Source organism: Oryctolagus cuniculus, chromosome 10 (assembly GCF_051225735.1).
Source record: "Oryctolagus cuniculus isolate XC-2025 breed Fujian yellow rabbit chromosome 10, ASM5122573v1, whole genome shotgun sequence".
Classification (NCBI taxonomy): domain Eukaryota; kingdom Metazoa; phylum Chordata; class Mammalia; order Lagomorpha; family Leporidae; genus Oryctolagus; species Oryctolagus cuniculus.
Genome location: NC_142876.1, coordinates 415,266 through 440,059, shown reverse-complemented (window position 1 = coordinate 440,059; position 24,794 = coordinate 415,266). Strand labels below are relative to the sequence as shown.

General features: G+C 61.7%; 1 protein-coding gene across 2 annotated transcripts in view; it reads right to left on the bottom strand.

Moving 5' to 3' along the window:
- Positions 1 to 613: 613 nt before the first annotated feature.
- Positions 614 to 24,794, bottom strand: part of SLC66A2 (solute carrier family 66 member 2) — a 36,339-nt gene continuing 12,158 nt past the window's right edge. Inside the window, exons 3-5 of one of the 2 annotated variants that reach the window (XM_008252688.4) lie at positions 23,375 to 23,428; positions 11,287 to 11,503; positions 614 to 1,489 (exon numbers count right to left, since the gene is read on the bottom strand). In XM_008252688.4, coding sequence (XP_008250910.2) covers positions 1,282 to 1,489; positions 11,287 to 11,503; positions 23,375 to 23,428 — 479 coding nt within the window. In that variant the 3' untranslated portion in view covers positions 614 to 1,281. The remainder of the gene's footprint in view (positions 1,490 to 11,286; positions 11,504 to 23,374; positions 23,429 to 24,794) is intronic. The other variant, XM_051840433.3, reaches the window with a different exon arrangement.

Sequence of the window (24,794 nt, the reverse complement as noted above, 5' to 3'; positions counted from 1 at the left end):
ATGCCTGCACACAGCATGGACCCCAGCTGCACCTGTCAGCCTGCGCCTCACGGACGGGGCAAGGCCCCCAGGAGGCAGGGCAATGGCCGTGACCAGGTCTTGACCAAGCACAGCATCCCTGCTGTTCCTCCTGCCCCACCCCCATGTGGCCACAGTCCTGGAACAAGGAGGTGTCGACCATCCCCTCGGGAGGCCCAGGAACCGTGGCCCCGTCACCCAGCACTCCGCTCCCAGAGTCACGTGACCTGTGCCCTGGCCTCTGACCCCCACAACCCCAAGCCCAGGCCCACACCTCCCCCGCCGCCCCTGCGCCTGCAGCTCCAGGTCGGTTTTCAGTGCTGGGGTCAGAAGCCCTGCCCCATCTCACCAGGGAGACTGCACCCATGCTCCCAGGGCCCAGTCCCCCACATTTGGAGGGGCTGCAGCAGCAAGGGCTGTAAACAGGCAGCCATCGGGGCCCCAAAGGAGAACCCTCAGCACCCAGCTGCACCCCTCAAGGCCTCCCCGCCAGGGCCCAGGGCCTGCCGGATGCCCTCAGGCCACACCGGGCTGGAGACTGCGTTGTGTAGTCCAGGCCTCGGGCACACTCGCAGCAGTTACCACCACAGACAGCTCCGCTTTTAAAAATAAACATTTTTAAAGCATCCAGCAGGCCGCAGAGCTGAGCCAGCGCCTCAAACATTCAGGAGTCTCCTCTGGGAAGGCAGGAGCGGCGGCTGCGGACGCCTCCCACCGCCACAGCAGGGGCAGCGGGCAGGGCTGGGGCCTGGCCTGAGTCAGAGCAGGTGCGACCCACGGGGGCCGCACCTGGTGCCAGGTACCCGCGCAGCGGCTCCCAGCTCAGCCAGACAGCAGAGCACGCACGGGGCCGACACGCCCAGAGAACAGGGCTGCGGACAGCAGCAGCATGATGGCAGCTGGGACAGCACGCCGGGTGGAGCCAGCTCCTGACTCCAGCTCTCCTGGTACCCAGCCTCCAGGCCCACCTGCCCGGCATAGCCGTGGCCTGGGATGGGAGCGAGGGGCGAGGCCGGAGCTTTAAGCCAGAGTGTGGTAGACACTTGCTTTTGTCGTCCCCTCAGACACATGCACACCCAGCCCCTGGGGTAACGCCCACTCTGCTGTCCTCTGCGGCGAGCCCCTGCCCAGTGCCCACCCTGACACCACCACACCCAGCTGACCACCTGTGGGCACTTCGAGGCCCACCCTCCCGCACGTGGGGAGCACAGGGCCAGCCGGCGCCTGCAGCCCAGCTAGGCAGCCTCGTCCTCCCTGATGGCCTCAGAGGGCCTTGGCACTGGCCGGGTGTGCTGCGTGGGGCACCGGCTTCTGGGGGTGGCGGGCGAAAGCGTAGGCCTGGCCCAGGATGGCCAGGTCCACCAGCACCTGCAGGAGGCCGCAGACGGAGAACTGCAGGGGCGCAGCCTTGAGCAGGAAGTAGGCGGTCTTGAAGGTGTCGCCGCTCGTCCACATGAGCACCATCTTGATGCTGCAGACACACAAAGGGCAGTCAGTGGTGGGACGTGGGGGACGCGCCCACCCTTGCCCCTCTGGCCCCACGGGGTCTCAGGGCTGAGCCCTGAGGTCAGGCACGGCAGCACGGCTGCAGGGAGTAGCCGGGACAGGCATCAGAGCAGCCCACGGCCTCCTGGCTGGTCAGCGCTGTGAAGAGGGCTGCCCCTGCCCCTCGACCTGACCTGGGGTGTCGGCCAAGGGCTGCCAGGAAGGCCGCTGCCACCCACGAGCTGTGCGGCAGCGCCCGGGGCCCAGCCTCCCCCCTCCTGTCCCTGGTGATGGTGCAAAGCCCCCTTCAGAGGCAGCAGCTGCACCTATCGGCCCCGTCCTCCTCCTGGGCTCAGCACAACCGTGTCAGGCGGAGATCAGTCCCGAGCGCCGGGCAGCCCAGGGGGAGGCTGCTGACCACGGACAGGCAGGTGCCCTTGGAGTGCAAACCCTCACCACGCACAGGGCCAGGGAGTCGTCCGTGCCCACACCAAGGACACGGCCACCTCCTGGAGCCCCAGAAGGGAGCCTGCCCTGGGCTCACACAGCTGAGCATGGAGCCCGCGGTGCAAGGGGCCCGCCAGCACCTGGACACGGACCCCTCACCCGCAGGCTGCCCGGGCTGCCCACAGCCTGCTCCCTCCGCCCGCTGGAAGGCCCTACACCTGGATGTCCCCAGAGCAACAGCTTATAAGCAGGGTGGGCACCGGCACGGCAGTCCCCATGGTGCCGGGACACATCCCACATCAGAGTGCCCGGATTCAGGGCCCCGCTCCGGCTCCCTGCCTCAGTGATGGCACAGACAGCTGGCTCCCTGCCACCCGCCGGGCACCCCTGGACTGAGCTCTGGGCTCCTGGCTGTTGTGGGCATTCAAGAAGTCAACCGATAGATGGACAGTCTCGGGTTTCTCTCTGCCTTTCAAATAAAATCAACGTGCGTTCACAGAAATACCCCAGATCCGCAGAATGAATGCCTGTCTGCTCTGCCCACTGCCTGACAGTGCAGTGGCGCTTCTCTCCGGGCAGGCACTGACCCAGGGAGCCCACATGGGGCCGCCAAGGGCCAAGCCGCCCTAAGTCAGCTGCTGCCCAGGCTCCGGCTCTCGGTGGATGAGGGCCAAGCCCCACAGCTGCATGGAGACCAGCAAGGGCCAGCGCCTGGTGTGGGCACGTCACAGCACAGCCGGGCACCGCAGTCGGGCAGCTGAGGAGGTGCAGAGGGGCCGCCTAGGCTCGCACGGAGTGGGTGGAAGGAACCAGCGGGAAGAAGGTCAGAGCCGGGGTCAGCCAGCGGGTGGGGCTGCAGCACCCCGAGTCACAGGACTGTGCTGGGTCTCCGGGACCAGCTCCACCACCAGCAAAGGCAGAGCCCAGGGCTTCGAGAGAGGGGGGCTGAGGAGGGCCCCTCTGCTGTCCACTGCGCTCGACCCCTGGGGCTGCCTGTGGCCTTGAGTCCCTCCTCTGGCTTCAGGGTTACAGCACAGCCACCAGGGGAGACTTTTCACGCAGGTCAGTGGTGCGACGTGCCCCTCAGTGTCCCCCCATTCTGTCTGGGGTGCTTCTCCCACCTGAGGTCTCTCCCACACACAAGGCAACAACAGTTCTCAGGTGTGACACCTCCCCTGCACCTGCTGTGGAGCCACTGTGAACACCTGGGCACCGACCAAGTCCTCTGACCTCTGCTGTCACCACCCGGCACGCTCCCCATCCACAGAAGTGCAGTGGACCCAAGACCCAGGCGGGACGCACAAGCTGACCCCTGCTGCCCACCCTGGGCTTGGGCAGGACTCAGGCCTGGGGCTGCTGCCCCTTCACAAGATGCCCACTGTGGGGGCCGACACCTGGTCGTGGATGCGGCAGATGCCCCGGCACCGCTCGGTGACCCGCACAACTCCACGAAAGCAGTCCAGCTCTCCTGACCGTCTCCACGCAGGACTGCTGGACTTCCTCAGTGTCACTGCTTGGGCAACGACGCTAGGCTTGGACTTGCGAGGGAGGCCCCCAGCCAGCGAGCAGGAGTGCAGTTTGCCTCACTCCACCCTCAGAACTTGTCTTGAGTTAGCTGGGAACCTTCGGTGTGAACCCAGGTTCTGGCTTCCCTTGGAGAACATCTTGGGAGAGAAGCCGTGACTGCAATCTAACAGACAAGGGCTGTCTGGGTAACAGGTGCTCAGGCTGTTTCCCCTTGGGTCAGTGCTGGCAGCTGGGGGCCTTCAAGGCGCTGGCCCTGGCCCAGCTCCTCCAGGCTCAAGTCCAAGGGCATGCAGTTGGGCACAGTGCCCCCCATTTTTTAAAAAGATGTATTTGAATGAAATTTTTTTTTATTTGACAGGTAGAGTTATAGACAGTAAGAGAGAGAGAGAGAGAGAGAGAGAGAGAAAGGTCTTCCTTCCGTTGGTTCACTCCCCAAATGGCCACTACGGCCGGCGCTGCACTGATCTGAAGTCAGGAGCCAGGTGCTTCCTCCTGGTCTCCCATGGGGTGCAGGGCCCAAGCACCTGGGCCATCCTCCACTGCACTCCCGGGCCACAGCAGAGAGCTGGACTGGAAGAGGGGCAACCGGGACTAGAGCCCGGTATCCATATGGGATGCCGGCACCACAGGCGGAGGATTAACCAAGTGAGCCATGGTGCCGGCCCCTTAAAGATGTATTTGAAAGAGAGAGGGAGGGAGTATCTTCCACTGCTGGTTCACTCCCCAAATGGCTGCAGTGGCCACGGCTGGGCCAGGCCAAAGCCAAGAGCCCAAGCACATGAGACGTCTTCCACTGCTTTCCCAGGTGCATCAGTAGGGAGCTGGAGCGAAGTGGAGCAGCCGGCACTGTAGGCAGTGTCTTTACTGGATACACCACAGCACTGGTCCCTCCCCCTTTTTTAAAGAAAGTAACTTTTTTTAAGCCGTTGCCTTAATTTTTAAAATTATTTTCATCAACTTGAAAGAGTGACAGATCTCGCACCCGCTGGTTCACTCCCCAAGTTCTCCACAGCTGGGGCCGGACCACGCCCAAGCCAAGGCCTGAAACTCCACTTGGGTCTCCCACATGGGTGGCGGGGGCCATCCCTGCTGCCCCCCAGGGTGCATTAGCAGGAGGCTGGAGCAGAACTCCAACGCGGAATGCAAGCATCGCAAGCGCTGGCTTAACCCGCGGCAGCACAGCGCCGCTGGCACGCCGGCACGCGGCACACGGGCACACCGGCACACCGTGCGGCTGCAGAATCCGCCCGGCCCGCTCCTGACGCTGGTTAATCCGTGTCTCCGTCGTCTCAGCCGTGCGGCTTTAGTGCTGGCCCTTGCAGATCCTTCCAAAGAACCAGCTCTGCGGGGACTGCGTGCTCTGTGCTCACGTCATCCGTTCCTCCCGGGCTCCGCACTTGAGTCCCGCAGGAGGTGAGGCCGGGGCCGCCTTTCCGCTGTCAGCGTGTCGACTCTAGTTTAAATCGCGGCAGGCCCCCTCCAGCACTGCTTTAACCGCATCCACAGCTCCGTGCTGCTTTCACTCAGTTCAAACACTGACTCAAGGTCCGTTCAGAGGTCTGTTGTGTGGCTGCGCCGCTTCTCTGGGAGATTCTCCTTTCATGATCGATCGCCTCCTTAATTACACTTCAGTCACACGTGCTTTGATGACGTCAGCTTCCTGAAATAACCAGAATCCAGCCGGTTCTGCTGCAGGCAGTGCTGCCGCCATCTGAATGGGAGAGCTCGTGGGGGGGGGGGGGGGGCCTGTGACGGACGCCCCTGCGCCCCGGGCACTGGCCAGGGCTGCAGCCCACACCTGCGCAGGCTGGGCCGCTGCTCCGGGGCCAGCCCGCGAGCAGCAGGAGGAGAGACCCTGCCGTGCTGTTCCCACAGAGGACCCGCCCCCTGTGCCGTCAAGCTCCTCCCTTTCCAAAGCTGTGCTTTCTCCACCTGACCTGTCCTGCACGGTGGCACCAACTCAGGACCTCGGCACCACGCAGCAGGACACGAGCCTCGGGGGCCAGCGAGCCCAGAGGGCCAGCGTCGCCCTCAGCGTCAGACCCCCCGGGGCCCCAGGGTGAAGATGCAGGATGGGGAAGCTGCTCAGCCCCACCCGGCACACAGCATCACGGGGCCCGTGCAGCAGGGCCAGGCAGCGCTGGGGAGGCTGTGGGCAGCTGGGCAGAGCCCCCAGCACGGCGTCCCACGTCCCAGTGTCCCAGCCTCCTGCACTCAGCTCCTCTCTCGCAGAAGCGGCCACCCGGCCTGCTCTCCTGCTCTGGTTTTCGACACTCCCAGGAGAGCACGGGCGGCCTCTCGGCTCTCACACTGCTCCCGGGACAGGAGACCCCAGCACCCAGCGCCTTGGAAGCGTCCTGTGTGGACACTGGGGCCCCGGCCAGCCCCTCAGTCTGCTCCCGCGCACCGAGCTCTGCGAGCCAAGGACCTGGCGCTTCCGCCTGGGCCACGCGTGACCCACGCCGTAGCCTCGGGCAGTCGAGCAGTCACTTCCCCTCAGCATCCTCTGGCCCTAGGCCTCCCTGGAAAACCACATGATGCAGAGCGCACGCACCACTCACGGCCACGGCTGCTCTCCCCGCGGGGCAGCGGGGGCTGCAGCCAGTCTGTGGGGCTCACTCACATTTGGGGACGTGGCTCCTCTCAGAACTGCTCCATGGAATGAGCTAGAAAAAACCCGCAAAACATCTCCACAGAGCTGGCAAACACCAGCGCCCTAAACCTGAAGGAAGGCTTTGGGTTCCCATCTGAAAATCGGGAAAAGACAGATGGCCTGCGGCCTGAACCCGCAGGCGACAGGATCAGGCGAGGCGGCACAAGAAATGAAACAGGAAGTCCACAGCGGGCTTCGTCCCAATCAACCCTGTGCCACGAGGGACGCCACCGAGAAAGTGGAAAGCTGCCCACAAGAGGGGAGGAAGTCTAAGTCCCACGGGGGCTTCAGGGAGTTCGTGGAGACGCCCACCGAGCTGGGGTCCGTGGAGACGCCACGTCTGGGCCCACGGAGACGCCCACACTGTGTCCGGTGTCCAGGCAGATGTCTGCGCTGTGCCGAGTGGAGCCCAGTCCTCTCCTGCCCATGCCCTCCTGCAGGGGCCCTCGCCCTGTGGCCACTGCCCGAGTAGTGTCCCCGCTGGGCTTCACCGAGAACCGGGAACAGCTTTCTCCCACAGCGTCCCCTCCCAGCCTCTCGGCCGCTGAACGTCACTGGTCCGCCTTGCGGCGCCCACTGCACACACAGACACAGACAGCCTGGGCAGGCACTTGGAGACTCCCGGAAGAGGGGATCTGACAGACGCACAGGGAGCGCGTCCCTGGGCTCTGGGAAGACCGCTCACTGCACCAAGATAAGCGCGGCTCCGCTTTCCCACGGGCTTCGTGTTTGATGAGGCTCCGGCTCCAGGACACACAGAACACTCATGACTCAGCCAGAGAACCCGCAGCCCAGGCAGCAGCGGCGGGGCGGTGGGCGCCCGGACAGTCCTCCATGTCACAGGGAGGGCGGCTGACACCAGCAAGGGCGTACAGGTGGGTGCAAAATGTGTCTCCCGTGTGACAGGAGCAGGCCGCGTGGCTGGCGTGTCTCCTGGTGACGCAAGTGGGCCGCGTGGCTGGTGTGTCTCCCATGTGACGGAAGTGGACCGCGTGGCTGGCATGTCTCCCGGTGATGGAAGTGGGCCGTCTGACTGGTGTGTCTCCCATGTGACGGGAGCGGGCTGCGTGGTTGGCGTGTCTCCCGGTGATGGAAGTGGGCCGTGTGACTGGTGTGTCTCCCGGTGATGGAAGCGGGCCACGTGGCTGGTGTGTCTCCCGGTGATGAAGCGGGCTGTGTGGCTAGTGTGTCTCCCGTGTGACAGGAGCGGGCCGTGTGGCTGGCGTGTCTCCCGTGTGACGGAAGTGGGCCGTGTGGCTGGCGTGTCTCCCCTGTGACGGAAGTGGGCCGTGTGACTGGCGTGTCTCCCGTGTGACAGGAGTGGGCCGTGTGGCTGGCATGTCTCCTGTGTGACAGGAGCGGGCCGCGTGGCTGGTGTGTCTCCCGTGTGATGGAAGTGGGCCGTGTGGCTGGCGTGTCTCCCCTGTGACGGAAGTGGGCCGTGTGGCTGGCGTGTCTCCCATGTGACAGGAGCGGGCCACATGGCTGTTGTGTCTCCCGTGTGACGGAAGTGGGCCACGTGGCTGGCGTGTCTCCTGTGTGACGGAAGTGGACCGTGTGGCTGGCGTGTCTCCTGGTGATGGAAGTGGGCCGCGTGGCTGGCATGTCTCCAGGTGATGGAAGCGGGCTGAAGTCACAGGACCGTGCACACACGGAGCCCGCTCGCTGCCTGTGGGGCTCTGTGCATGTCGGGGCCCAGCAGAGCAACCCTGAATGCTCACCCTGGAGGGCCCAGCCCGAAATGCAGCCACTGACCTGGCGCGCGTGCTCCTGGGCCACAGCGTGCGCAGACCTGGGGGTCTGAGGCTTCCCGGAGCCTGCTCCCCAGGTCAGCCCTGGACGTGGCTGTGATGGCCCGGGAGCCCCCCTGAGGAAGACACCACCCGTGTTTAGCTGTGTTCAGCACAGCTGGGCGCATGGTCCAGCCTGGCCTCCCACTCAGCCCACGGCCGTTCAAACAGCTTCTGTGATGCAGCAGGGTGCACCTGCCTCCTCCTCCCCCGTGCGCTCACGCCACTCCCTCCCTGAAGATCTCGCCTTTCCCGTGGCTTTCCCGGGGCCACTCCCCTTCCACACGCACCTGCGGGCTGGCGTGTGCCGTGGGCCTCCCCCCTGCCCCTGCCCCTGTGCTGACCACCTGCAGGCTGGCGTGTGTCATGGGCCTCCCTCCTGCCCCAGGCCTGTGCTGACCACCTGCAGGCTGGTGTGTGTCGTGGGCCTCCCCCCTGCCCAGGCCTGTGCTGACCACCTGCAGGCTGGCGTGTGTCATGGGCCTCCCTCCTGCCCAGGCCTGTGCTGACCAGGACTGCAGGCTGGCGTGTGTCGTTGGCCTCCCTCCTGCCCAGGCCTGTGCTGACCAGGACTGCAGGCTGGCATGTGTCGTGGGCCTCCCTCCTGCCCAGGCCTGCGCTGACCAGGACTGCAGGCTGGCGTGTGTCGTGGGCCTCCCTCCTGCCCAGGCCTGTGCTGACCGCCTGCAGGCTGGCGTGTGTCGTGGGCCTCCCTCCTGCCCAGGCCTGCGCTGACCAGGACCTGCAAGCTGGCGTGTGTCGTGGGCCTCCCTCCTGCCCAGGCCTGTGCTGACCGCCTGCAGGCTGGCGTGTGTCGTGGGCCTCCCTCCTGCCCAGGCCTGTGCTGACCAGGACTGCAGGCTAGCGTGTGTCATGGGCCTCCCCCCTGCCCAGGCCTGTGCTGACCGCCTGCAGGCTGGCGTGTGTCGTGGGCCTCCCTCCTGCCCAGGCCTGTGCTGACCGCCTGCAGGCTGGCGTGTGTCGTGGGCCTCCCCCCTGCCCAGGCCTGCGCTGACCAGGACCTGCGGGACGCGGGCTCGCTGTGCTCACAGGGCGCTACCACTCACTTTGCAAAAGGGAAAGAACTCAGAAATGTCTCGGCAGGTGCTCCAGGGCATCGAAGGTGGGCATGCGCACCTGCGCACCTTCAGTGTGGCAGCCTGTGTGGACACACGTGCACACCACCGCACACGCGGACAAGGGGGACAGGGCCTCCTGGGCGGGGATGGCTCCGTCACTCAGGGATCCAGGACTCCCGGCCCTGGTACAGCCCAGGGACTTGCTCTTTAACACAGAGCAGAGCCGCGGGGCCCGGGCAGAGCTGGGCAGCGCCCCCGCTTCCCAGCCTGGGCCGGGGTTCTCAGGACAGCCAGGCCCACCACGCTGCACTCACAGGCTCACAGGACCGCTTGCTGCAAACTCCCGGTTGGGGTGCCTAAACCTCACTTAAAATGTGACCCTGGGGGCATAAGCCAGGACTACCTAAAACCTGTCAAACTCAAGGCAGAAGCACCAACCCCACCCATCGGGGCATTCCTGGGCTCGGCTGGGCAGGAAGCCGAGACGCCCACCCGGCTCTGACAGGCAGCCCCCAATCTGAGCAGTAATAAGGGGCCCAGGTGGGGCAGGATCCCACTGAAGGGGACAGGTGGGGGCTGGGACACCCCGAAGCAGCGGGAGCCCCCCACGTGAGCAGGCTGCAAACCGAGGCCAGCCCTGCCCCCTGCCCCTGCCCCAGCTGTCAGCCTGCCTCTGGCCAGCACCTCCATGTGTCCACTGCTCCCTCACTCCCCGGCACCTTCAACCACAGGAGAGCGGCCAGGCCTTCTGAAGGATGTGGGGCACCACAACCTGCGCAGGACCAGAGCACACGCTGGACGTGAGCGGCAGCAGCCACGCCTCAGGTCCCACCCCGCGGGCTGCACACCACGTCCCTGACCCCCACGCGGGCACACGCTGGGCGTGAGCGGCAGCAGCCACGCCTCAGGTCCCACCCCGCGGGCTGCACGCCAGGTCCCTGACCCCCACGCGGGCACACGCTGGGCGTGAGCGGCAGCAGCCACGCCTCAGGTCCCACCCCGCGGGCTGCACGCCAGGTCCCTGACCCCCACACGGGCACGCGCTGGGCGTGAGCGGCAGCAGCCACGCCTCAGGTCCCACCCTGCGGGCTGCACACCACGTCCCTGACCCCCACGCGGGCACACGCTGGGCATGAGTGGCAGCAGCCACGCCTCAGGTTCCACCCGCGGGCTGCACACCGGGTCCCTGACCCCAACGCGGGCACACGCTGGGCATGAGTGGCAGCAGCCACGCCTCAGGTCCCACCCCGCAGGCTGCACGCCAGGTCCCTGACCCCCACACGGGTACGCGCTGGGCGTGAGCAGCAGCAGCCACGCCTCAGGTTCCACCCGCGGGCTGCACGCCAGGTCCCTGACCCCCACGCGGGCAGGCGCCGGGTCCTCCTGCCTGTGGCCTCCTCCATGTGACAGCCCTCAGGGTCTCAGAAGCTGCTGGCACCGTGACCTAGGCCCACCCTAGAACACAGCCCGGACGCCAGGCCCTCCGCATGGCTCCTGTTCGTCAGGTTTTGTCACACAGGAATGAAACGAGAACCTGACATTCTGCTGTGTGCCCTCAGCCTGGGGCCTGGGCTGGGCGGGGCGGGAACCAAGGCTGAGAGCCGGACAGAGATGGATCTTCAGAGGGACGCAACGCTGCTTCAGGGGACACCAGGAACAGCGAAGATGACCTCAGGTGACCCCAGAGGGGCCCTTCCCTGCCCCCAGGTCCCACCCTCGGAACACAGCCCCGGGATGGCAGGTCCCCTGGCAGGGAGGGGGCGACATCCCGGCAGCCACCAGCAGCCTCGTCTGAGCTGTGCACCTGAGCCAGCATGACCAGGCGCTCCCAGGGAGGCCCCCAGGTTCAACAAGGCCAGTACAAGGGTCACGAGCGGGAAACACCACACCCGGGCCAGGTCACCTCACCCTGCCCAGTGAACCCCACACCCCACGCAGAGGTAAGGACGGCCCCGGCACCCGTCAGCTCAGCTGCCCGGGCCCTACTATGACACTGTTCTTAGGGAGGTCTCCAGGGAAGACGGGGATCAGAGAAGTCGGCGCCATGGCCTCCCCAGGACCGTCTCTCAGTGCTCTAACCCCCCACCACTCACAGGAGAGGGGAGCCCAGGCCGGGCACACCTGGGGACAGTCACAGAGCCCCCCTGGCCCGTCCCCTGGGCTCAGGCTACGTCCTCACAGCCCTGGGCAGTGCAGCCCACCCAGAACCACCCGCCCAGGACAAGAGGTCGGGGCCTGCGTCTGTCGGCCACCACGATCACCGAGCGCGGGCTCAGCCTGGCCCTACCTCATGCCCTCGGTGGAGCGGTGCCGGTGGTTTCGGTAGAGCTGCGGCACGCCCAGCATGGCCTCGGTCAGCACGGCCAGGAAGCCCAGCGTCTCCACGAAGAGCGTCGAGTCGATGGACAGGTAGGTGACGTAGGCGGCCACGCCGGCAAAGGCCAGGACACACTGCACGTAGTCCCCAAAGCTGCTCCAGTGCCAGAAGTGCCGGGGATCGAAGTCTAGGCGAGAGGAAGGGGGGTCAGAGAGGGGAGGGGAGCAGGTGAGCTGGGGCCCCTGCTCTTCCCATAGCCAGGCAAACATGGCTCTGCCGCTGCGGAGGGACAGTACCTGCCCCCTTTGCTGCCCTGAGACCGGCACTAAGAGCCGCACGCCGGGGTGCGGCAGGTCCTGGCACTGTGGTTACCACGCCAGGTGGGACACCGCCTCCCATAAGGGAGAGCCTGGTCTGAGCGCTGGCTCTGCTCCCAGTTCCAGCTCCTGCTGACGCACATGCTGGGTGTCCCCGGCCAGCCAGGTGGACACTCGATGGAGCTCCGGCTGCCAGCTCTGACCAGTCCACATGCAGCCTTGCAGGGTGAGTCAGCAGATGGGAGATCGCTCTGTCTCTGCCTCTTTCAAACGAATAAATAACATCTTTTTAATTCAGGAAAAAAGAACAAATTGACACATGACTTCATAAAAATGTAAAACTTCTGCTTGTCAAGAGATACCATTGAGAAGAACAAGCCACAGACTGCAAGAAAAATTCTTCAAATCTCACATCTGTTTAGGGCTGTTTACCCTAAACCCTCAACCAACAACACAGTTCAAGAGTTGGCAATGGGTCCAACGCTGTGGTGTAACAGGTAAAACCGCCTGCAGTGCCGGCATCCCACATGGCACCAGTTCAAGACCCAGCTGCTCCACTTCCCATCTAGCTCTCTGCTGTGGCCTTGGAAAGCAGTAGAAGCTGGCCCAATTCCTTGGGCCCCTGCACCCACGTGGGAGACCTGGAAGAAGCTCCTGGCTCCAGATTGGCACAGCTTTGGCTGTTGCAGCTAATTAGGGAGTGAACCAGCGGACAGACGATCTCTCTCTCTCTCTCTCTCTCTGCCTCGCCTTCTCTCTCTGAGTAACTTGACTTTCAAATAAATATTTAAAAAAAAAATAGTTGGCAGAAAATTTGAGTTTTTCAACAAGGACAGGACCAGGATCACTAAGTCCAGGGAACATACGGCTCCCACAGCACACAGCCCAAGGCCACGAGGAGTCCACGGCTGGGACAGGACCCTGGCCACACCTCACAGAAGACACTGCCTCCTGCAGGACACACAGACCACGGCCACCAGGAGTCCACGGCAGGGACAGGACCCTGGCCACACCTCACAGCTGCACCCCGGAGCCTGAGTTTTCTGTGTGAGGCGCCACTCCCTCACTTCCACACCACACCCAGCTGGGGCACAGCCGGCGGCCATCAGAGGCTCAGGGACACTCAGAGGCTGGGGGACACAGGGCCCCCCAGCTTCTGCAGCTTCGCCGTCCACCCTAATGACCGGGACTCATGGACAATCCTCGGAGGTGCGCCAGGCAGGGGTGTGTCAGCAAGGCTGAACTGGTCCCGGCTGGTTTTCCCTCGTCCCGAGACTTCCCCACACACCCAGAAGGGCCCTCCTGCACGGACAGCCCCGTGTCCTACGGACGAGGGTCTGCAAACAGCACCCGAGGTGTTGCTGGCTCCAAACCTCTGGCCGTGGCCTTCCTGGACTGTGCCAAGCATGGCCTGAACAGGAACGTGCCCAGTGCACTCATGGCCTCCCAGCCTCCTGTCCGTAAACAGGGATCGGGCTTCCCGTGAGGTCCACTGGCAAAGGACGCGCAAGGCTTCAGTGCAGCTTCGGGCTGGCGTTTCCAGTGACTCAGCTCCCACACACGGGTGCTTCTAATCCCAGCCAGCAGCTTCACCCAGGAATACACGCGGCAAATCTCTGAACGTCTGCCTTGCCCACATGAGGGTGACAGCGGGGCACCCACGGAGCCCAGCACTCACAGGGCCTCCACATCATGCCTGTGCCACGCGTGGCCCTTGGCCTGTCACACACAGCCCGGTCAGTTCCGTCATCCGCCTGTTTTCCAGGCTATAGGATGTGCAGGGCTGGGCCAGGGACCCACATCAACTTGGCGCTGGGAAGCCACACGGGTGCCATCTGTGTGGGAAGACAGCTCTGCTCATCCCCAGCCTGCTGCTCCCAGGCCCTCCCCACAAGGGAGGAGATGCCCCTGGGGCTGCCCATCAGACCCCCCCATCGCCGTGACTGTGCTAAAGGGGCCCTCCCTGTGCAAACAGGGGATGTGAACGGGCACTGCCCAGTCTCAACTCACTCATTCTCTCACAGCACGAGCATCACAGTTCAAAGCAAGGAATAAGTGGTCAGTGTCTGCCAGCAAGGCACCTGCTGTCCAGCTGCGGGGCCGGCCGGGGAGGTGCCTCCTCCCCCACGTCACCTGCCCTGCTGTCCAGCTGCGGGCCACCCAGGAGGTGCCTCCTCCCCCACGTCACCTGCCCTGCTGTCCAGCTGCGGGGCCGCCCAGGAGGCGCCTCCTCCCCGTCACCTGCCCTGCTGTCCAGCTGCGGGCCACCCAGGAGGCGCCTCCTCCCCCACGTCACCTGCCCTGCTGTCCAGCTGTGGGGCCGGCAGGGGAGGTGCCCCCTCCCCCACGTACCTGCCCTGCTGTCCAGCTACGGGGCTGGCCGGGGAGGTGCCTCCTCCCCCACGTCACCTGCCCTGCTGTCCAGCTGCGGGCCACCCAGGAGGTGCCTCCTCCCCGTCACCTGCCCTGCTGTCCAGCTGCGGGGCTGCCCAGGAGGTGCCTCCTCCCCGTCACCTGCCCTGCTGTCCAGCTGCGGGGCTGCCCAGGAGGTGCCTCCTCCCCGTCACCTGGGCCGGCACCTCCAAGGCCTCAGAAATCAGACTCTGCCAGGGAAGGCCGTGTGCACAGGCAGCACCTGCCTCTGCACAGCCCCAGCTCTGCCCAGCAGGTATTCCAGGAAAAGCACCCAGCAGTCAGATGTGGGAAACTGAGGACCACAGAACAGAGTGGCCCCAGCCCAGGCCTCAGGTCTCTCGAGGCCAGAGCAGCCGGTTCACCGGGGAGGGCGATGCAGCAAGACGGGGTCCACGACAGGATCACAGAAGGCAGCCTAGCCTGGCCATGCTGTGCCAGGAGGCTGCGGCAGCCCGTGAGCGCCCTCGTGTGGCCTGCCCCATCCGGCTCAGGTGAAGTCCTCCAGAGAATGAACCAGTTCCTGCAGAAACCAGTTTCCCCTGCCTGGGGCAGGGGCTGCAGGCCGGGAGCCCTTGTGAGTTGGGATGGACTCACCCCAGACCTGACACAGGGACACCCCCAGCGTGCCTGGCGAGCAGGAGATCCTGTCCCTGGAGCCGGCCTCACACCCGGGGGCACTCACACCAATCACCAACGAGAAGCAAGCAGCTGGGCCTGCGGAGGAGGGGCCACAGCGCAGCCTGGCTTGGGCGTGCGTCCCTGGGAAATCGCAGAAGCATCCTGTGAACTCCCGCCTGGTGCCCACCCCAGGTGCCGGAGCTGGTGCCGGGGCTCCTTCTCTGAGTCTCAGGCTCCCGGGGAGGCTCTGCTCACCCGACGCTCGGGGGATGGCCCAGGAGTCAGGACCTCGTCGTGGCTTTGTTGTGAGTTTCTCTCCAGTGCACCCCCAGATGCACGCACTAGGATGCAGGCTCGGGGCTGGTGTGGTGCAGTGGGTAACCACGGCTCAGGATGCCCGCAGCCCTTCAGAGAGCCTGGTGTGAGTCCCAGCTCCCCTGCTTCTGGAGCGGCTTCCTGGCCAGGTGTCTCGGGGCGGCAGTGGTGCCGCACGGGAGACTTGGGAGTTCCTGGCTCCTGGGTGTTGCGGCCACGTGGGGAAGGAGCCCGCAGATGGGAGATCCAGAGTCAGCGTGGTGCTGTGAGCAGGTGGGTCACTTGGGGGCTGTGGGTGTGCACGAGGGGATGGGGGATTCGGGGGCTGGCGTGGGAAGGTGCCCTCTGCTCTGTGGGCGTGGCCCCAGTTGAAGTGTGGCCACAGGTGGCTTTGCTGCCGGTGTGGGCGTGTGGCCCTCCAGGACAGGCTGCGCTGTCTATGCTGGGGCCGCAGGAGCAACACAGCAAACAGGGAGGCAAGAGAACAGGACGGCATCTGCACAAAGGGCCCCTGTGCGGGGGAGCCGAGAATTCAACAAGAAAGCCTGTGCAGGCGGGAAAGACCGGAACGTCCCTCCAAAGGCATCGCCAGGAAGCTCCGGCGAGCAGGCGTGGGCACGCCCCGAGCTCCTTTTGGACACAGGTTTGACAGGAGCAGGGATCTCCACCCGCAGAACTCACGGCCCAGCACGTGGTGCGCCAGTATCTGAGCGTGGCTGAGTGTGGGGCTCACACGCACCCCAAAGACTGAGCACAAGGATGGAGAAAATCCTACAAACGATGTCGCTGGCTCCTGCAGAAGCAGCATGTAGCATTTCACCCAACTCTTCCCGTTATTTTTATTTATTTATTTATTTAAACACTACAGCCTCTTTTTTAGGATTTTTATTTATTTATTTGAAAGGCAGAGTTACAGAGAGGCAGAGAGAGAGAGAGACAGAGACAGAGACACTGATCTTCCATCTGCTGGTTCACTCCCTAAATGGCCACGACGGCCGGAGCTGGGCCGATCCAAAGCCAGGAGCTTCTTCCCAGTCTCCCATTGGTGCAGGGGCCCAGTGATTTAGGCTGTCTTCAGCTGCTTTCCCAGGCGCATTAGCAGGGAGCTGGACTGGAAGTGCAGCAGCCGGGACTTGAACTGGCGCTCATACGGGATGTTGGTGCTGCGGGCGGCGGCTTTCCCACTACGCCAGTGCTGGCCCCGACACTACAGTGCTATTTAAAGTACCTGCTGACTTACTTGAGGGGCAGGGTGACACAGAAATAGACAGCGAGCTCCCACTGGCTAGTTCACTCCCCCAAAGCCCACAGTGGCAGGGCCATGTGGGTGGCAGGGACCCAAGCACCTCAGCCACACTGCTGCCTCCCGGGGTCACGTGAGCAGGAAGGGAGCCTGGACAGAGCCAGGTCAAACCCAGGCACTGTGTCTGGGACGTGGGGTCCCAGCTGCGTCTCCACTGCCGGGCAGGCGCCTGCCCTGGTTCCACTATTTTTAACACGTCCCTAGGAAACCTGAGAGCGCGGTGGCTGAGCCCCGGCTCGCATTCCACTTCCAGGGGGCAGCGGACTCTGCCCAGGCCGTCTGACATTCAGACCACTCGGACACGTGCTGAGGACTCCAAGGCCGGACGCCAGGCTCGGAAAACTCAGCCAAGCCCAGAGCTCCCCAGGCTCAAAGGCCACACCTGAGGCAGTCACGGCACCTGGGCCCCGGCCTGGGCACACCGACTGCCCGGCAGCAGGAGCACAGGACGCCCTGGCTCTTGGGGGTCAGCCGGGGCAAAGGACACCAGGGTGGGGGGAGGAGCAGACAGCGCATTGGCCTCTGCGGCCCTGCTCCCCGACCCGTGAGACAGCCCCCACTCGGGGCAGCCAGGACGGGGCTTCCTCGCCAGGGCCAGTGCAGGAGCGGCGGCCGGCCCCTTCCCCTCTGCCTGCTCCCCTCCCCCACTGTGTCACCACCGATCCTGCCTCAGCGCACTCCCAGGGTCCAAGGGGGTGGGGCAGCCTGCACTGGGAGCAGGGTGCTGCCCCAAGAGGCTGCCCCTGCCCAGGCTCGGGAGGAAGGGGCCTCAGAGCAGAGCGCTCCACAGCGCCCTCTATGGGTCTGACTGCCTAGAGCTGCGCGTGCTCAGTAAGAGGACGCTGAGGATGAGCAGGAGGAGGGAAGCAGAGCAAAGCCTCACTGAGCCACAGCCCTGCCCAGAGGTGGGGCACACGTCCCACGGCACCCCCAAAGCCAACACCACCATGGGCAGGCAGCTGGTGGAAGCCAGACCGACAGCACTGACCTCCACAGGCTCCACAGGGACCAGGAGGGTCAAGGCCGGCCAGAGCCACCCGGTGGGGACGGCACCTGGGCAGCCAAACGCAGAAGCGCACGAGCCACACGCTGCTGCAACAGTCACCTGGAGTGTCCAGTTCACAGCAACAGAGCCAGCAGGGACGCCCACGCGGCAGGCGGGACACAGGCTGGGCCGAGAAAGAGCAGGCAGCGGCACCTCGCCAGAGACCCGCCCGAGCAGAGCCGAAGTTACACACTCGGGCGGGGACTCAGCAAAGACGACGCAGCCCAAGGAACAGAGAAGGCAGAACGCACCTCAGAGACGCCAGTGCCAGGCGTACGCTCGGTGCCCCTACCAAGACGAGAGATGCAGGGGAGTATCCCCTAATCCTGGCGGAAAACCTCCAGGCTAGATGAAAACATTAACCCAGGGCCGGCGCTGTGGCGTAGCGGGTAAGGCCACCACCTACAGTGCCCGCATCCCATATGGGCGCCTGTTCGAGTCTCAGCTATTCCACTTCCAATCCAGCGCTCTGCTATGGCCTGGGAAAGCAGTAGAAGGTGGCCCAAGCGCTTAGACCCCTGCACCCACATGGGAGACCTAGAAGAAGCCCCTGGCTCCTGGCTTCGAATCGGCACAGCTTTGGCCACTGTGGCCATTTGGGGAGTGACTCAGTAGATAGAAGACCTTTCTCTCTCCCTCCCTCTCTCTCTCTCTCTCTCTGCCTCTCTGTAACCCTGCCTTTCAAAAAAAAAAGGAAATATGGGGCTGGCACTGTGGCATAGGTGGTAAAGCCGCCACCTGCAGTGCTGCCATCCCATATGCGCACCAGTATGAGTCCTGGCTACTTCACTTCCGATCCAGCTCTCTACTGTGGCCTGGGAAAGCAAGAGAGGGTGGCCCAAGTTCTTGGGCCCCTGCACCCACGTGAGAGCCCCAAAACAAACTCCTGGCTCCAGGCTTTGGATCGGCGTAGTTCCGGCCAACTGCGGAGTGAACCAGCGGATGGAAGACCTCTCTCTCTCTCTCTCTCTCTCTCACTCACTCTCTCTGCCTCTCCTTCTCTGTGTAACTTTCAAATAAATAAATAAATCTTTTTAAAGAAGTAAGTAAATAAAAATTAACCCATACTCCCGAGGATCTCAACACACTGGAGGTGCGGTAGACAGAGTCCCACACGCTGGCATCACACCCAAGCACTGATGCCAAAGAGAACGGCAGGTCTGGGAAGCACCACAGAAAAGCGGCTTCCTGCTCGCGAGGAAACCCCAGCAAGACGCAGCTGCCGCGGCGGGGTCCAGCAGCCCCAGAGGCACCAAGTGCTGAAAACTGACGGTGGCTCGCGCTGCTCAGCTTCCTCTAGAACAAGGGCGGAGCAGGGCCAGCGTCGTGGCGCTGATGGGAGCATCCCATGTTGGTGCACACCCTGGCTCTCCCCGCTCCCAGCCCAGCTTCCCCTAGTGCACCAAGCACACGGGCCCTGGGAGTCCCACACCGAGCTGCAGGCTCCCGGCTGCCACCGGCCCAGTCCTGGCTGTCGTGGCTATTTCGGGAGGGAAGCAGCTGGTGGAAGACACTCACTCATTCCCTCTTTGTCTGTCTCTGTAGCTCTGCCTTCCAAATAAACAAACACCTCTTCTTCTAAAAGGGCACAGTGGAGAAGCCACCACGCAAACACGCGCTGAGAGTGTTGCTGGCAGGCAGATCCGCCTTACAGGAAACACAGGAACGCCAGACAAGACCCAAACCCACGCGAGCAGCCACGGGGGCAGGTGAAGGGACTGTGCACACCCCGTCCACTTCCTACCTCACTCAGAAAGCAGCTACAGTATAGAACACCACAGATGGTTATTCTGGGCACTCCAATGACTGCCTGACAGTGACAGCACAAGTCGGATGGCTGGGCCAAGGGCACTGCCGAGGGCGGCTCAGAGCCACAGAAAGGAGCCAAGAGACCCAGGACGGGGCGGGCATCGGGTGCCACCTGGGACACTGCAGCCCCCACTGGAGGGTCTGGGTTGAGTCCCGGCTCTGCTCCCAATTCCAGCTTCCTGCTCGTGCACGCCTGGGGGCAGCAGTGACGGCTCAGCTGCTGGGGCCCCGACACCCACCTGGGAGGCCAGGATGGAGCTCCGGCTGCCAGTCCAGGCCTGGCCCTGCCCCAGCTGTTGCAGGCTTGTGGGGAACAAGCCAGCATGCGGGAACTCACTCTCTCTCTCTCCCAAATAAGGAAAGTTAGTAGGTAAACGTTTCAGAAAGAGAACGGTGAGCACGAGTAATATGGGGACTCCACAAATGTGTGTGTGCTGCTTCCTGCTCTTCTTTGAGACATCAAATTCACATCAAGTAACAGAACACTACTGTGTCAGTTTGTAACGCAGGTAGACGCAGTGTGTGTAACGATCACACCACAAGGAGGAAGTGCAGCCCTGTGGGAGCCGCTTCGCTGTCTCCCTGGAATTCCGCATATATATGGAACATACAGGGCGGGCGCTGTGGTGTAGCGGGCAAAGCCACTGCCTGTGGTGCCAACATCCCAGGTGGGCACTGGTTCCAGTCCCAGCTGTTCCACTTCTGATCCAGCTCCCTGCTAATGCACCTGGGAAAGCAGTGGAGGATAGCCAAAGGACTTGGACCCCTGCACCCACATGAGAGACCTGGACAAAGCCCCTGGCCCCTGGTTCCTGGCTCCTGGCTTTGGTGTAGCCCAGCTCTGGTCATTGAGCCCATCTGGGTAGTAAACCAGTGGATGGGAAGACCTCTCTGTCTCTCACTCTGACTTTCAAATAAGTAAGTCTTTTAAAAAAAAAATCTGATTATGAAGTTAGTATAAATTAAGGTGCACACTGTAAGCCTTATAGCAACTCAATAACTCCAAAAATGTAGTTTAAAAAAATCATTTGGCACAGTGGTTAAGACACTTGGGATGCCCACATCCCACATCAGAGTGCCTGAGTTTGAGTCCCGGCTCCTCTTCTAATTCCAGCTTCCTGCTCACGCACCCTGGGAGGCAGCAGGTTTAGGTACTTGGGTCCCTGCCACCCACACGGGAGACCCAGATGGAGCTCTGGGCTCCTGACTTCCACCAGGCCCAGCTCTGGCTTTGCAGGCATTTGTGGAATGAACTAGTGGATGGAAGATCTCTTTCCCTCTATCTTTTTGTCTCTATGCCTTTAAAATAAATGAAAAGGAAAGAATTGATTAAAATAATATAATCTAAAATATCATTAAGCGAATTAAAATATTATACTGTAAAGTATTCACTTAAAACCAGAGGAAGCTGCAAAGAAGCTGGGGACAAAAAAAAAAAAAAAAAAAAAAAAGACATCATATATATAGAAAACAAAAACCAAAATTCAGACATAAATCCAAGACAACATTGTGTGAATTAAATAAACAGTCAAATCAAAGGGCAGAATAAATTCTGAAAACACTCTTCACACAATGCCTACAAAAGACACTTTAGATCCAAAGATATAAAGATGTCCAAATTTAACAAAATGGAGAAAGATAAATACCACAGACCACCACCACGGGATATCTGCAGTGCCTACCTTAATATCAGAAACTTAAAACAAAAAAGCATTACTAGGAGTCAAGAGAGACACTTTATAATGTTGAAAGGCCAATTCAGCAATAAATGTATTAATTACAAACATATACGCACCTAACAACAGTGTTCCAAAACACAAGAAGCAAAAACTGGTAAGTGAAAGAGAAAAGGATCCAAACACAGCTGGGGGCTCAACACCCCTTTCAGTGATGAACCCACGAGCTGCCCAGGCCTGGCAGGCCCCCTCCACGACCCCGCGACCCATGTGGAACCACCCCCCCCAACACGCGTGAAACCACCTCCCAACACGTGTGGAACCACCTCCCCACACATGGAACCTTCTCCCTTCCACAACACATGAAGAACTGCCTCCCCCCACCACACACAAGGAACCACCTCCCCCAACACACATGGAACCACCTCCCCCAACACACAAGGAACCACCTCCTGCCCACCACACACAAGGAACCACCTCCCCACACATGGAACCACCTCCCCCAACACACAAGGAACCACCTCCCCCAACACATGTGGAACCACCTCCTGCCCACCACACACAAGGAACCACCTCCCCAACACACATGGAACCGTCTCCCCTCCACAACACATGAAGAACTGCCTCCCCACCACCACACATGTGGAACCACCTCCCCCTCCACCACACACAAGGAACCACCTCCCCGCAACATGTGTGAAACCACCTCCCCCAACACACGTGGAACCACCACCCCCAACATGTGTGGAACCACCTCCCAACACGCGTGGAACCACCTCCCCTCCATAACATGTGAAGAACCGCCGCCCCCCTCCATGTGCGAGGAACCTCCTCAGCACGCACGCTGGGCCACAAAGCCAGCCTCAACACACACATGGGAATCAACAGAGAATTAAGCTATAACTCCAGGGAATTAAGCTAGAAATCAGTAACAGATTCACAAATTTGTGGAGTTAAAAAACACACTTCTAAATAATCAATGCATCAAGGGAACTGGGAAACATTCAAGACAAACAAAAATGAAAAGACACAACCAGAACCGACGGGCACCGCCACCGCGCTGCTGAGAGGCAAATGATGACGGCAAACATCTAAAAAAGATTTCAAATCAATGATCTAACCTTCCACCTCAAGAAGCTGGGGGGGAGGGGGGAAACTAAGCCCAAAGCAAGCAAAAGAAAAGAAATAATAACTGTAGAGCAGAATTAAGTAAACTAGAGAACAGAAAAACACTTAATAATCAACAGTCATCTCTTGGGAAAAAATCAATTAAGACTGACAGCCCCTGAGCTGGACCGGGCGGGTGGGGGGGCTGACAGGAGGGTCCTTGCTAGCGCCTTGCCCAGGTGAGAATGGGTGCAGGGGCACCAGCAGAAAGCATGGCCAGTAAAGCAGGCAACGCCAGTCAGACGGGACCAACTGAGGGCAAGGAGGAGACAGAACAGACTCTCGACAGAAACCAACGCAGCAGCTTGAAGAGCTCCCACAAAGGAAAGCCAGGCCAGGATAACTGTAGGTACCTAAAGCACTGATAGCCATCCTTCAAATTCTTTAAAAACAGACAACGAGGGAGCACCTCCCAATCTGCCTCAGGAGGCCAGCATTATCCAGGCACTAAACCAGGCAAAGTTATCACGAGAAAACACAGTGCAGGCCCACACCGGCACGTGGGCACCAAAGCCTGAACACGATGCTCCAAACACGGCCCTGTGACACCCAGGAAGTGTCACCAGCGTGGCCAAATAGGGCGCACCCAGGACTGCAGGCTGGCTCGACCCACAGAACCGTCGACGGAGCACCGCCGTGGCGGACAGAAGCTGAAAGCCACAGGATCGCCTCGACAGACCCAGAGAGCAGCGGGCAAACTCCAGCGCACGTTCACGGTGAACACCCCCGACGAGGACACACGAAAGGCCACAACGGGGACGCTGGCGCTGCGGGCCCACTGCTGCAACGCGGAGCTGCCGCGCCGGCTGCCAGTGTGGGCGCACAGCCCCCTCTCGCACGCAGGGCATCACGGGGAGAAGGGGCAGAACTCTACCTGCAGGTCACGCGCTCGTACGTGGCAGATCCTGTCTGCCAAACAGCTGTTGGAGCCAACAAATGAATTCAGCAAAGCTACAACACAAGGTCCACAAGTGCAAATCAACTTTATTTCTACTAAACTAGAATGCACAATTCAAGATGAAAAACAAAGCGATAACGTTTATGGCAGCGTCCAAAAGAACGGAACACTCGGGAACGAACTTGAGGAAGGAAGTCTGGAATCTGTAGCCACAGAGTTCTCTGCTTCCTTCCCGGCTCAGCGTCAGCCCCTCCCTCCCTCCTTGCCTCCCTCCCTCTCTCTCTCTCTCTCTCTCTCTCTCACACACACACACACACACACACACACAGAGAACAGGCAGGCTTCTGGAACTACACCATGCAGAGCTATGGGCTGTTAGTCAGCTGCACACACAGCCATGCTGGGTGAGTCGGCTCGGGTGCAGGCACGGGGTGAGGGTGGGGGTGGGGGTGGGGGTGGGGTGGGAGGGATGGCCTCATGCAGCCTGGTACATACCGAGATAGGACCACCTTGGGGGGGCTTTGGTTTCTTCATCCTTACTATCTGCAGCTACATTTAAAAAGACAAAACAGAGAAAGACACAGAAAGAAAAGACAAGAAACAGACGGGTATTAACAGTGCAAACAACTGTGTTTCCCCTTTTGGCATTTCTTTAAAAGCAGAGAGACCCCAAGATTTCAGTTCCTGTGCAGTACAAAATCCACTTCTGGACTATTATTTCTGCCCTCTTCCAATACCATAACAAAGTGCATGGGGGCAATGTAGGACCTAAAACCGTCACCACATTTTCAGTGAATGCTCAGGGCACGGGCAGCACAGGCATGGGTGTGCAGCTGTGGCTGCAGCACGGTCTCCCAGGTCCCTTCCAAAGGTCACTCAATTCAACAGGCGCACGGTGGGCACGGGGCAACCTCTGCCCAGGCTGCTGCCGCTCCCCAGGAGGCAGGTGCTGGGCCGCCAAGTGGGGAGACCACGTGGGGAGAGAGGTTTTACAAACCCACAGCCCCTCCCTGCCCTGCCTCCTCCTGGGTCACCAGGGACCCCACTCAGCCTCCCCTCCCCTTGCTGTGACCGCTGGGCCTCTGCTCACAAGCAACACGGCCATGAGGAGACGCCCGAGGGGCCCGGCCTCAGCAGCCCCCACTTTCCAGCCCCAGACTTTCACTTTTTCTGTTTTCACCTCCAGGCTTGACCATGCGACACCAGCAAGCAGAGTGGTGCAGCACGCCGGAACATGCCAGAACATTCTGGCACACATCGGGGCCGGGGGAAGGTCCAGGCGTGGGAGAGACCACTGCGAGAATGCCGACGGCCACGCTGCAAGCTAGACAGCCGGGCAGGACAGACAGGAGAAGCCCCGCAGCCAGCGAGGGAAGCGAGAATGTTTCTAGCAATCACCCACTTCTGCAAATCACCAGACGCAGCCTCCAGGCCATGAATCCAGGGTCCAGGCGTGGCCCCAGCAGCCTCACCAGGCCTGAGGCTTCTCAGAACCTGCCATACCCACAGGAGGGGTCTGTGTCCTCCCCACCCCCCCTTTTTTTTTTAAAGATTTTGTTTGAGAGGCAGGGTTACAGAAAGATGAGAGACACAGAGAAAATCTTCCATCTGCTGGTTCACTCCCCAGATGGCCACAACGGCTAGCGCTGGGTCAATCTGAAGCCAGGAGCTTCTCCTGGGTCTCCCATGTGGGTGCAGGGGCCCAAGCACTTGGGCCATCTTCCACTGCTTTCCCAGGCCATCAGCAATCAGCAGAGAGCTGGACTGGAAGAGCAGTAGCCAGGCCGCGAACTGGCACCCATATGGGATGCAGGTGCTGCAGGCGGAGTCTTAGCCCACTGCGCCACAGCACTGGCCCCGTGTCCTTTCCCCTTGATGACAGGCGAGCTGCCGTGGCTCCAGTCTGCAGAGGTAG